The 11903-nt window shown below is 37.3% G+C and overlaps 1 protein-coding gene across 1 annotated transcript; it reads left to right on the top strand.

Annotated features, from left to right (window-relative positions):
- The first annotated feature begins 826 nt into the window (after positions 1-826).
- On the top strand, positions 827-8711 carry ccdc142 (coiled-coil domain containing 142). Its single transcript, XM_060885792.1, has 13 exons — positions 827-978; positions 1107-1238; positions 1865-1935; positions 2198-2264; positions 2658-4220; positions 4315-4401; positions 5309-5470; positions 6083-6246; positions 6339-6458; positions 6787-6901; positions 6997-7174; positions 7279-7490; positions 7907-8711. The coding sequence occupies exons 2-13, from the start codon at positions 1154-1156 to the stop codon at positions 8155-8157; spliced, it is 3075 nt and encodes a 1024-aa protein (XP_060741775.1). The 5' UTR covers positions 827-978; positions 1107-1153; the 3' UTR covers positions 8158-8711.
- The last annotated feature ends 3192 nt before the right edge of the window (positions 8712-11903 follow it).

Genomic DNA, 11903 nt, shown 5'->3' on the forward strand with positions numbered 1-11903 from the left:
TAAGTGGTGGATTATAAGGATTTAAGTATTATATGTGGTGGATTTATGCATTTGTATATTCATTTGTTCCTCAGAGGTTCCAGAACGTTTTGCAACCCATCACCATTAAAATCACTATCACCGTAAAATAATCTGTATGGTGATCTAATTTTTTTGAACCATATAACATTGCATTTCTGAAAATAATGAATCCATATACCTCTAGTCTGTCTGTCTGTCTGTTAATAGACATTTCTATCATTCGTGTATTTTTGGTAACCACAAGTTTGGTCAAGTGACCATCCTTTTTTTTCTTTCATTTTAGTGTGTCTTTGCTTTTATAATAATCTCTGTTCTTCTGGGAAAGTTTTCAACTAGTCTTTTGGGCATTATCATCCTGGAACATATTTGGGGCCCTTTGTTCAAGTCTTAGTCTTAAACAAGTCAAGTCTAAATGTTAAATATCTGAAAGATGCATCATATAAAGACATCCTTTACAGTTCTGTGCTTCAACCTTTCAAATCAGTTGTGTGTGTCAACAGTGTAGTATAAGCACCAAACAGTGTGATGCTCAGGTGTCCACATACTTTTGGCTATAAAAATGAAGTGATGTTAGAGAATATAGGATACTGTTGTTAGAAATAAGACCCGCCTCTTATTGTGACACCCACCAATCATCTTTACGCTCCTGCACTGATCAACAGCCGCTCTCTCATTGGTTCCCTGCGCCTCATCTGGGCCCTGTTCCAAATGGAGAAGAGAACAGAGAGTAGCTAGCTGACAAGTCTTCCACTGCAGCGCTTAAGTGCGGATGTGAAGGGTATAGGGCACTATTTGGGACGGCCGCAGAGGCTTTTAACCGTTTCCATGTTTTCTTGCTTCTTCAAAACAGAGTTTTAACGCTGGACTCAGTCATCATATGATATATTGTGCTTATAAATGTCCTAGAGGTGATTTTCTGGTACAGTGTGTGTTACAAAGAAGAAGTTGTTTAACCAGGTAAAGATCAGCTAATGATAAACGACTTAACGACAGTCACACAGCTAAACTGCAGGCTGAAATGTCTTTATTAGGGATGTAGGAAGACTTTTATTCCACCCTATTAAATAGCTCTTATTTCTGTTTAGGATTTTAGGTGAAATGTGAAAGCTGAGTTAATGATCTGAAAGAGAGAATGGCTCAGATATCTAGTAGTCTTCAGGAAGGACACAGTGAGGATGAACACAACAACAAAACACAAACACATCATCATGCTGCAGGTGATTTACTGCTGATCATTAATAGCAATTAATATCTGTATGTTTTGTTTACATTGCATATAATCTGTAGAGCTCTTTTACAGTTACACATTTACTGACATTAACCCAAAACAGTCAAATCTCTCTCTCTCTCTCTCTCTCTCTCTCTCTCTCTCTCTCTCTCTCTCTCTCCACACACACAGTTGTTCACATTAAAATATAATGTTTTCCAAAAGGTCATAGAAGTGTTCATGTTCTTTGGCTGGTTTGGATCAGTGTTCATCTACAGACTTTCTGCTGTTGTGGACCATAAAGATTCCCAAACCAAATACAGTCAGTCACAGCACTGTGTAATTCACAACATACTCTTATGAAACATCCTTTTAACACACTTTGCACTAAAAGCATAATCATTTCTAACTGCACTGTCTGTGCAGCCCCAAGAGGATTGGTTCACTGTTTTCGTCAATGTTTTTACATATTTTTCATTAGGGATCTAAATGAAAACCTTCATACAGGTTACAGTAAATGTGTAATTGTTAAAAAGGCTCTACAGACAGCTCAAGCCATCTGTTGGGTTTTTCACTTCTTTTATTTAGATGTAATTGCAGTTTTGACTTATTTTGCATGACATGTTTCGCCTCTAGACAGAGCACCACCGTCTGCTGGGAATGACAGCTCTAAGCTTCAAGTCTCAGATACTGAACACGTCACTTTGGTTAGTATGAAACTGATGCTCTTGCAGGGACTCGACAGGACCATAGGATTGTTTCCTATTTATGTTCTAATACATATATTGTTCATTTTGGTCTTTAAATCCATTGCTTTGTTTTAACATGGTTCAGATGCAGACTTTTCTGTTTAAAATGCTGAATAAATAGCTAAATAATATTTTTTGTCAAATTTTTGTGTTAAATCAAATTATAATTGATGTTTGTTGCAGTTTATTTGCTAACTTCAGATTCATATCTTATTCACAGAGAAAACCAAACACTCCTCCAGAAATACTGTCTGGAAAAAAATATTCCTCAACAGACAAACACAATGGTAGGTATTACTCCTATGCTAGTATTTTGTGTTATTCTGAATTCTTTGTTAGTCAAGGAAAGTTAGTTACTGTGCTGATTGTGTATAAATAGTGTTATTGCAGTTCTATCTTTTCTGCTCAAACTCAGAACAAATGCCCAGATTTGTTGAAGTCTGACCTACCAAATCCAATCTAAATGCAAAAGAAAGCTATATATAGTGAAGTGAAGGGGTATACTTCATAACACAGTCCATCTAATAATGTTTGTAATTTGGTGTCAACAATTTTTATCATCTAAGTCTGAGTTTAATTTGTTGAAGACTAAGATATGACAAAAACCTGAAGCAGGCACAGTAAGAAATTTTTGCATGCAGAAATGTATATTCATAAATGGTCTCCTTTTATGTTCCCAGGTCCTCAGTACCAGCAGCTGTTTATTAAGTCCCATCAGAAAACAGATCCTCTGTTTCAGAGGTGCTTCAGTACCAACTCTAAGCTCCCCCTGAGACAGAAACGCGACAGCTGGAACTATGAAAATGAAGATCATTTTATAGCATGTCAGGATTTTACCTCTCGTTCTTCCCAACGCCTCCAGCACCTAGAGCACACTGTACTGAGTCTCAGTTCTCAGTGCCGTGTACTGCATGGATCAGGAGGCTCTCTGAGAGGGTGTATTAGAGGACTGTCTACTTCAGAAGAGGTGGAATTTTACTATCATCCTCAGGCAGCAGTCTTTAGCCAGCATTATGCACAGCTCCAGCACCTTCTGGAACAACGGGCTCAGCTACTCTTTCTCCACGAGTATGGCCGTCGCTGTCGTGCAGCTAACTGCTTTATATCTCGATTGGGTGATGTGCTGGGGAAAGCCCGTCTCTTAGCCAGCAGGGTTCAAAGTTCAAATGAACAAGTTAATGCTTCCTGGGACCTGGATCTTAGGGCTATGTGTGAGGAACTGCAGGTCCACCTTGGCCACTGGGACATGCTGTATGCCAGAGTGTGCTCAGACCACTTCTTGCAAACTGTTCTTTTTAGCCATACAGAGATGGTAGGTTCAATGCAGAGAGGGCTGTGGTTACTGGGACAGCAAGCCATGCTGCTGATTGAGAATTGCATGCACACAGTGATTAAAGCTTTAGCTGCTACCCAGCTGGCATGTGTTCCAAGAGATGCCTTAGAGGACTTGCTGTCTGCTGTAGAGCTATATAATCATGTCATAGCAAAACCAAGGGCCCAGAAAAAAGCTGAAGATTGGAGTTTGCAGACTTTGTTCACGTCCGATTGTTCTCACATGAGGTCAGGCTTGCCCAGGAAGCACGTCAGACCTGGAGCATTGTCTGTGGTGGAAATCTTGAGGATCACGGCGCAGCTTCGAGCTCAAATTGCAGCCATGCAGCTTTACAGCTGGACATGCCAGCAAACTGATCTTTTTTCTCTTTCAGGAAAAACCAGCATGAAATGGGGGTACTGGGATTGTCCCAGTCTTCTTATTCCACCTGCTTCAGGTCAACCAATCCTAGATCAGTCCCCTAAGAAGACACTCAACAGTTTTTGGTCTTCCAACTTGCCCTTGTTTATGTTTGCTCACCAAGATCGAGAGGACATTATGGAAACTCTTTTTCATGTCTTGGTATCCTCAACAGACCTCTTAGATCCACACATTCCCAAAAGACCACAATGGGATAGGAATGTTTCTGCAGAGAAGAGCTGCAGAGCCAGTGGGCGAGAAGAAAATAATTATCCGGAAAAATGTCCCTCTCGTATTCAAACCACTGATAAGCAGATGGACCTGAGCAGCTTGGATGCATGTGTGGCACTTTTCTGTCAGTACAGGGATATACTCTGGAGGGAATTTGGCAAAGCACTTATCAAGCTTTTTTATTACCCGTCTCACAGCAGTATTTTGGGGGGCATGAACCAGTGGAATGATCAGAGGATGTTCCTTCTGTTCGGATGGCTGATGCAAGCTTGTAAAGAAGGTAGAACTATAAAAGGTTGTACATAAAATCAGTTTGTTTGCTTATTCAATTGCTTGAGTGCTGAATTACATTTATTTTGATTTGCTCTTTCCAGATTTGGTTCCAGCTGAATGCAAGGATGTCTTGAATAAATTCTGCTCCCATATTTTATCTACTGCTGCCTTTGTGCACTGGGATGCAAGTGAGTTTGTAAACTAAATTGGAAAAGCTTTACTGCTTTGTTTCTAAATTACATTTAGAGTCTAGCCCAATTTATCTAATTCAAATATTCATGTGTCGTTAATGATATTTATATCTATATTGTTTATTACAGATGAATTGCTTTGGATTTTATACCACGGTGCTGTTGAATGTTGATTCTGATCAGTCTGAAGTCGTTTATTTTTCAGTAACAGCAGCACAGACATTAGTTCTGGCTGTAAGGTTTATATTATTGCGCTTGCTCTAATGTGTCATGTCTACTTTCTGTAGTAAGAACTTACACAGCGACTTGTATTGTGGACATTCAACATAAACATCTATTGAGAAAAGTGTGTGATTGGTGATGATGTATAAAGTTTCTATAAGGAGAGAAGGAGATAGAAACTTCACATTATCACCAATCACACACTTTCCTTCATATCTGTTCATGTTGAATGTCTCAAGTGTCAGTGATTTGTAACAGTGAGTGTTAAAGCTGTAAATTGTCCAACATCTGTGAATTAAAAAATGTCATTCTTTAATTAATAACAGAATGTCCTATAAGTATCCTTCAGGATGGTAAACAGTAATTCCTTTTGCAGTATGCAGCTTGATCAAATTGTTGGTTACTGTCCTGTGCACATTTACATTTTTTTAGACACAATAATAATGATGGCTGTAAAAAATACAAATAGTGTATGATATTTTATTAAATATTCATGTTCCTTGTGCCATCTTTTTAAGGTGTCGTTATGACTCTAGTACCACAACGATGCTTGTTGTTAAGTGTGTATTGTGTGATACTTATTGATAATTAATACAGTAATTCAAAACATTTTTGGCTGATAAATAATAGGTAACTAGTTTTAAAAGTATGATTCATTCTTAAGTGTATGTTTGTGTTGCAGCAATGTGTGAGTCACTGGGTTTAGGGATGAAGGATAAGTGTTTACCGAGAGCCATGAGGGTTCCTTCTTCTGTAAGAACCGCCACCATGGATCTTTCGCTCCAGCTTTTCCCTCCTCTCCTGTCTGTGCTCCAGCTACTGCAAACCACACACACAAACTTAGGTATTCCGAACTATTTTCTGTAACTGTTCCTTTTGAAAACTCGAGAGGAAATGTAGTATTTTAAAGAGTTGGGGAAAGTTTTCTTCTTGAATGTTCCAAAATATTTAGTTGGAAAAATGCCTATAGAATATATTTTAAACTCCTTTCACAAGACAAAGCAGTTCAGTCCTCTTCTTGGAGGACTTTGTGTCATAATTCATAATGCCATAGCCTCAGAACCATTTCTGTAATTCTGTAATTCTTAATGATGTCCACACATCTCTGCACTGTTATAGACTTTATATTAATTCACTGTATATGCTTATATACCTTATATACCACTTGCTGTAAATATGCTAGATATTTATCTGCACATTTGCACGACTGCTACATTTTGCACTTCTGGTAGATGCCAAACTGCATTTTGTTGCTGTGTACCTGTACAATGCAATGACAGTAAAGTTCCATCCATCCATCCATCCATCCATCCATCCATCCATCCATCCATCCATCCATCCATCCATCCATCCATCCATCCATCCATCCATCCATCCATCCATCCATCCATCCATCCATCCATCCATCCATCCATCCATCCATCCATCCATCTAATGTTTGTCATCCTGTGCACAGGAGAGATAGCAACCAGGAGCCTTGGTTTGTATCATCTTGGGTTGCTGTGCAGGGCTCAAGCCACTGTCCAGTCCTCTACTTTCTGGGTTGTGAGTAAGGCCTACCAGTTTCTGGCCTCATGGTCTCTTACTAAGTTTGTGCTGGTCACACAAGGAGATCTTAAGGTATAGAGCACTTTTGTATTGGATTTTATACTCATTTGGAGAATATAAATGAAAAACATGCTTTGATATTTTTGGTTGTATGAATTTGGAAGGCTCTCAGGGAGGCGGTGGAGAGTCTCGTGCAGCAGCTGAACACTGTGGTTGGAAGAAACGATCATCATCTCATCATGGAAAATAGACTGAAACTATCTCATGCAGTCTCACAACTACAGGTTAAATGTTCTCTAATTTCAGTCACTAAATAATAATTATGAAGAAATTATTGATAGCAGTTTTGAATGGGTGTTGGGTTAGGGCTGTGAAAATGTTTAACCCACAGTATGTACATAGTGATTTCATACTAAAAGCACAGACAAACATAAACAATTATTTGGTTGCTGTAGCACCAACTATATAACTACAGCATTATACAGACCTGAGAATAGTTATCACTATAGCGGCTTATGCTCCTTTACGTCTTGTGACTCTGTTTAAATCTCATTTAAAATTAGTGCATTAGAATTGAGACTAAATTCATGTAATCTATTGATAAATCAATAGGCTTTCTCTGAACTGGTCCTGAGGATCTTTTCAATGGACTGCAAGAAAATGTCGATGGAGATTTTTGAGCAGACAATGCCATCAGCAAAACACTGGAGAGTCAACAATAAAACAGGTTTTCTATACAACCATTGTTACTACAGATAGAGTTAATCATCATTATTTTTACTGTCAGCATGGAATAGCTGCTTTGTGTGTGTGTTTTCTTAGGATTACCCAGCACCCCGAGTGATTATGCAGTCTTTGCAGCTCAGAGTGTGCTTGGCCAGGTGTTCGAGGGAGTGCAGCCCCTACCGGATGAGACTCGCATTCCAGCACTGGTAGAAGCCATGACTGCCTTCATGGAGGCCTGGATGGAGCACATCCTCAAACAGAAAATCAAATTCAGGTTGGTGGGCAATGTATTTAGGGATCAGAACGTATTCGTCATCACTGACAATATTATATTTTATATATACACTCTGTTCCTTGACATTAACTTCTTCATTATAGTGTTCATGGAGCCCTGCAGCTGAAGCAGGATTTTGATCTCATTCGAGAGTTGATTCGTTCAGAGAAGTACAGCCTGTCGGAGGAGCTGCACCACCGGCTTCTCTCACTGCGTGTCTTTCATCAAGTGGACAGCGCCATAGTGTGCCTGTTACAGCAACCTGTGACCAAACCGTACATGCCCTCTCACAGATGGGAGGCTTTCAGGCACTGCTGTGAGTTACTGCCAGGTCTAAAACTAGGAAATTTATGTAGAAATAAAGTTCTGTAGAAATTAGAATTATTGGAGTGAGAGTCATTGTTTGATAGTCGTTGTCATTTCTTTGTATTTATCGGCTACATTATTTTATCTTTACCTTCAAAATTCTTTTTTAATTGAGCTATAAGAAAGCAGGATGTTAAGTCATTAAAAAAAAGATTTCTATTTCGTGTTATCTTTGAAAAAATTAATCTAGGAAACCACTTCTGATTGCTGCCATGCATGATAGACAACATCTTTGTAAGCAAAATAATATTTTTTATGTTCTGGCTAACCCACATCAGCTATATATGGTTGAAATAACAACAAGAGCTTCTTGACTTACCTAAAAAAAACAAAATGATAAAAATTCTTTTTCTGTTGTATTTTCAGGCCCAAACAGGGCACAGGTAGTGGACCAGGCAGTTGGAAGCCTCAATAATCTGGAGACTATAGACATCCAGGCTGCCTGTCAACAGGCCTTGACTCAAGCAGAAGGCTCTGGGAGCCCTGAACTGCTCTCCACAACTCCACCAGAGTCCTACCTAGCTGTGGCACAGCAGGAGTGGCTGAACCTGCGCATCCACACCAGCTCTCGCTGGAGGATCCCTGGGCTGCGCTGTTTCACCAAATCTGAGCCCTGAAACACTGATACAAACATTTAATCGTCAAGCTAAACAACAGTCACAGTTGTGAAAGTATGAAGTTCACACTGCTGAATTAACAATATGAAGTACTTTGAAAACAGTTAACTTTTTTTAATTGAAACATTTTAATTGATATTTCTAGTAGCTATTAGTAACTATTAACATCTTTCTAAACATAACTGACACAACTGAACAAACTTAAAAGATTTTTTAGTTTTTATTTAATAAGCAATCTTTTTTTTACATATTAAAATGTTTGGAATGTGCCATAATAGTTTATTTTAAAGCATTTTGGCATTTTTGTATGTTACAGATCTTATGATATTGCAACTAATGCTATAGAACATTGATGTAAATGTGTTAACAGAAGGTGCTGAGGAAGATTTACTGAATTTAATTTATGATGGTTAAAACCAAAGCAGGTCACATCTGGTATATTTGGATAAACCGATATATATAATATATATTTTTTTTAAATAATGTGCCTTTTTATGTTTCTTATACTGTACTGTATATTATGATAAAAATAGGTTTATGGACATGTAACTCTTGGCATTTAAACCAGTAATAAATTGGTATGAATTGTGAATAAAATACATAAATTGTTATTTAACCAAGAAAATCATACACTCAAACTTTTTGTAAGGAGATTGTAAGTCTGTACACACCTGATCACCTGTTCCAGACGTCATCCTCCTCTTTGCCCTTGTAATAACTTTCACACTTCTGAAAAGGCAGGGTAAAGGAGTCTGGGGTACAGTCAGGATTATACTTTATCCAGAGGTGTTCAGTTGTGTTAAGGTCAGGGCACTAAGCAGCCACTTATGTCTCATGTTCTTATAGGTGTGATGGTCAGGTGTCAGAACAGATGTCAACGAATGTTCAGCCATATAGTGTATACATATATATATATATATATATATAAAAGAGTCTCTGTACTGTCAGTAGTTTAGGATTTAGGATTAAGCACTGTGTTTTGTCTTGAATTTCTCTTTAATATGACTAGCTGTTTATTAAAGAGTGAAAACAGGTTATGGCTGGTAATGCAGCAGTTGTTTAAAGTATGATTTTTATTCTCAGTATTCTAAATATCAGGAACTAATGTTATTTTTTTTGTATTCAAATAATTGATCAATTGCTGTTACACAAGGAATGGAACATGCTATTATTAGTAAAATAATTCAATGTGGTAACAGTAACTACACTTTACTACCCTGTTACTGATTTTTCAGCAACAGTGCAACTCATTGTACATTGTGTTTTATTTCATACTTGTGGGAACAAATGACAATTGAGAAAATTTGATGAAACTATTTAATGGCATTAGCTATAGCTACTACAAAGAGCCAGTGGTTTTCCTCTCTGTTCACTCACACACCCACACAGACAGACAGACAGACTGTAAAGGTTTATAATAAACACACTCCCATGGTCAGTGAGTTGTATTCCTGAAAAAACACACATTATGTATTACTGACTAGTTGAATTAAGACTTATTGACATAACAGCATTACACTGTTATGCACCATAAGTTTGTGTTATCTGATTTATATTTTATTTACTTCCTTTCTGGCTACTCTGGGCTGGTAACCAACTACACAAATATCTTCACATAAAACCTCAAATTTGATGATTATCTCATCTTAAAAACCCTACAACAACAAAACTATAAAGCGTTGCAAAGTGAAACAAAGGTTTCCGTCTGCATTTTGACTGGAGGATTAAATGTATTTATGGAGTCTGTGATATAGAAGTGTTCTGTTGGACTTTATTAGTAGAGTTTTTTTTCTTAATATCGCGCGCGGTCACAAGATGGCGCCAAAACGCTACTCTCTGATTCTGACTCTGCTGTTGGAATAATATGGTCTTAATATTATAACATTTAGAATAGTTTATTTCGGCATTTTTTACTGTGCATGATCTTATAAATCTTGCCAAATGTTTACATACTAAATGTAACAAAAATATTTAAATCTTTTTTTTTTTTCATTTAAACATACAAAAATAAATAATGGCAATGAGTAAAATATTTTCTAAACACATAACATGCCATAAGAAGACTAAATTGTTTAAAGGATAAAGACTAAAGCTAAAGTAATGTAGCTCTACAATTATGTGATAAAACACAGCTAGCTAGTTATTCAATCAGTAAAATGTATATATCATATAACTGTTTTGCTGAAAGTTCATATTATTTCGTAAAGACTCAAGCTGTAGCAAGACTTTTACTAAACTTATAAAAAAACTAACTAACTAACTAACTAACTAACTAACTAACTAACTAACTAACTAACTAACTAACTAACCAATTTAACTAAACAATTCACAAAAGTAAGGTGATGTGTCTGTTATACAAAAATACCAGTGCTGTGTTTGTATATATCACTCTGATTAAATGTAATTTTTAACATGAATTTAACATGATTTTAATAATTTAGCCACATTTTATAAGTTCATATGAAATATTAAAATAATTAGAATGAGAATAAGAATGATCAGCCTTTTGTGCCTCTTGCCCATCACCCATAACCCCTACCACATTGCCTCCTACACTTTGGCAATTAATTAATTTAAAATGACCATTAAGGCAGTATAGGGAACTTATGATTAATTTTTCCAATATCAGCCGCACCACAGAAGGCCTGTCGCACACCTGGTAAATGTATGATAATGTCCGATTGGATGGGAGGGGTTCCTGAGCTCTCATCCCTGCATGCACTGCGCCTGAGTTATAGCCACCGAGGCCACTGTTTGGTGGTGTGTAATTTGAATACAGATTAGTTGGCCCCAGTGTTCCAGTGCTTTGGCATTACCATTACCGGGGACAGTAATTTGACTGATGAACACACAGGTTATCAGAAGGTCATCATCTTCACCAGTGCAGGAGGGGAAAAGTGTGTGGGCTGACCCTCTTTTGGCGCCACCTGCTAAGCCTTTCGATAGCGTAATTAGTACCTTTAATTAAAGGGTGAGCTAGCTGATTGAATAAATCCGCTCTTAATGAAGCATCTGATTGTCAATGCTTATACCTGTGTAGCACTCTCGCCTTTTCACTTTCCCATTCAGGTTTCTTGTTTTCCCGGGGTTTATTACAGCACAGGAATGTGATCATATTATGTAAAGTAATATAAAAATTTAACCTGTAATATAAAATTAAACTCACTTATACTTCTGTTTTTTCTCAGGCTAACACCAGGCTATGTCCATGCTGCACTGGTTTGAAGGTGGGTGCATGAACAACTAATAAAACAAACAAAGAAAGACAAAACAGGATCTGTACTGATTTCCTCTGTCTAGTTAGATGACACAGAGATGTGCATCTCAATTACTTGTCAAGTATTGGGCCATGTGTATCTTTCCTAATCATTTCTTCAATTCATAGTGTTTAACACACCTCTTGACTCAGGTGATCTTTTAATCCCCCTGGGCAATTATGTGTCCTGTGAAGACTTCCCTCCCTCCCTTTTGATTATTTCATCATGTTCCTCCCAGTTTTGTTCATATCCTCTGCAGATTTTCTGCCTTTTTTAGTTGTGCTTTTTAATATTTAAATGGTAAAAAATCTCCATAAATAACCAACCATTATTAAAAATGTAACCATTACCAATACAAGCATCTAGAATGCGACTTTATCTTTTTGATATCCTTTCTATCCTTCTTACTTGGAGATAACAGCTTGTTATCTACTCCAAAATCCACCCCACATAATTAAACAGAAATGATCAACTGATAGAAATAAAAAA

The sequence above is a fragment of the Tachysurus vachellii genome, chromosome 13 (assembly GCF_030014155.1).
Source record: "Tachysurus vachellii isolate PV-2020 chromosome 13, HZAU_Pvac_v1, whole genome shotgun sequence".
NCBI lineage: Eukaryota > Metazoa > Chordata > Actinopteri > Siluriformes > Bagridae > Tachysurus > Tachysurus vachellii.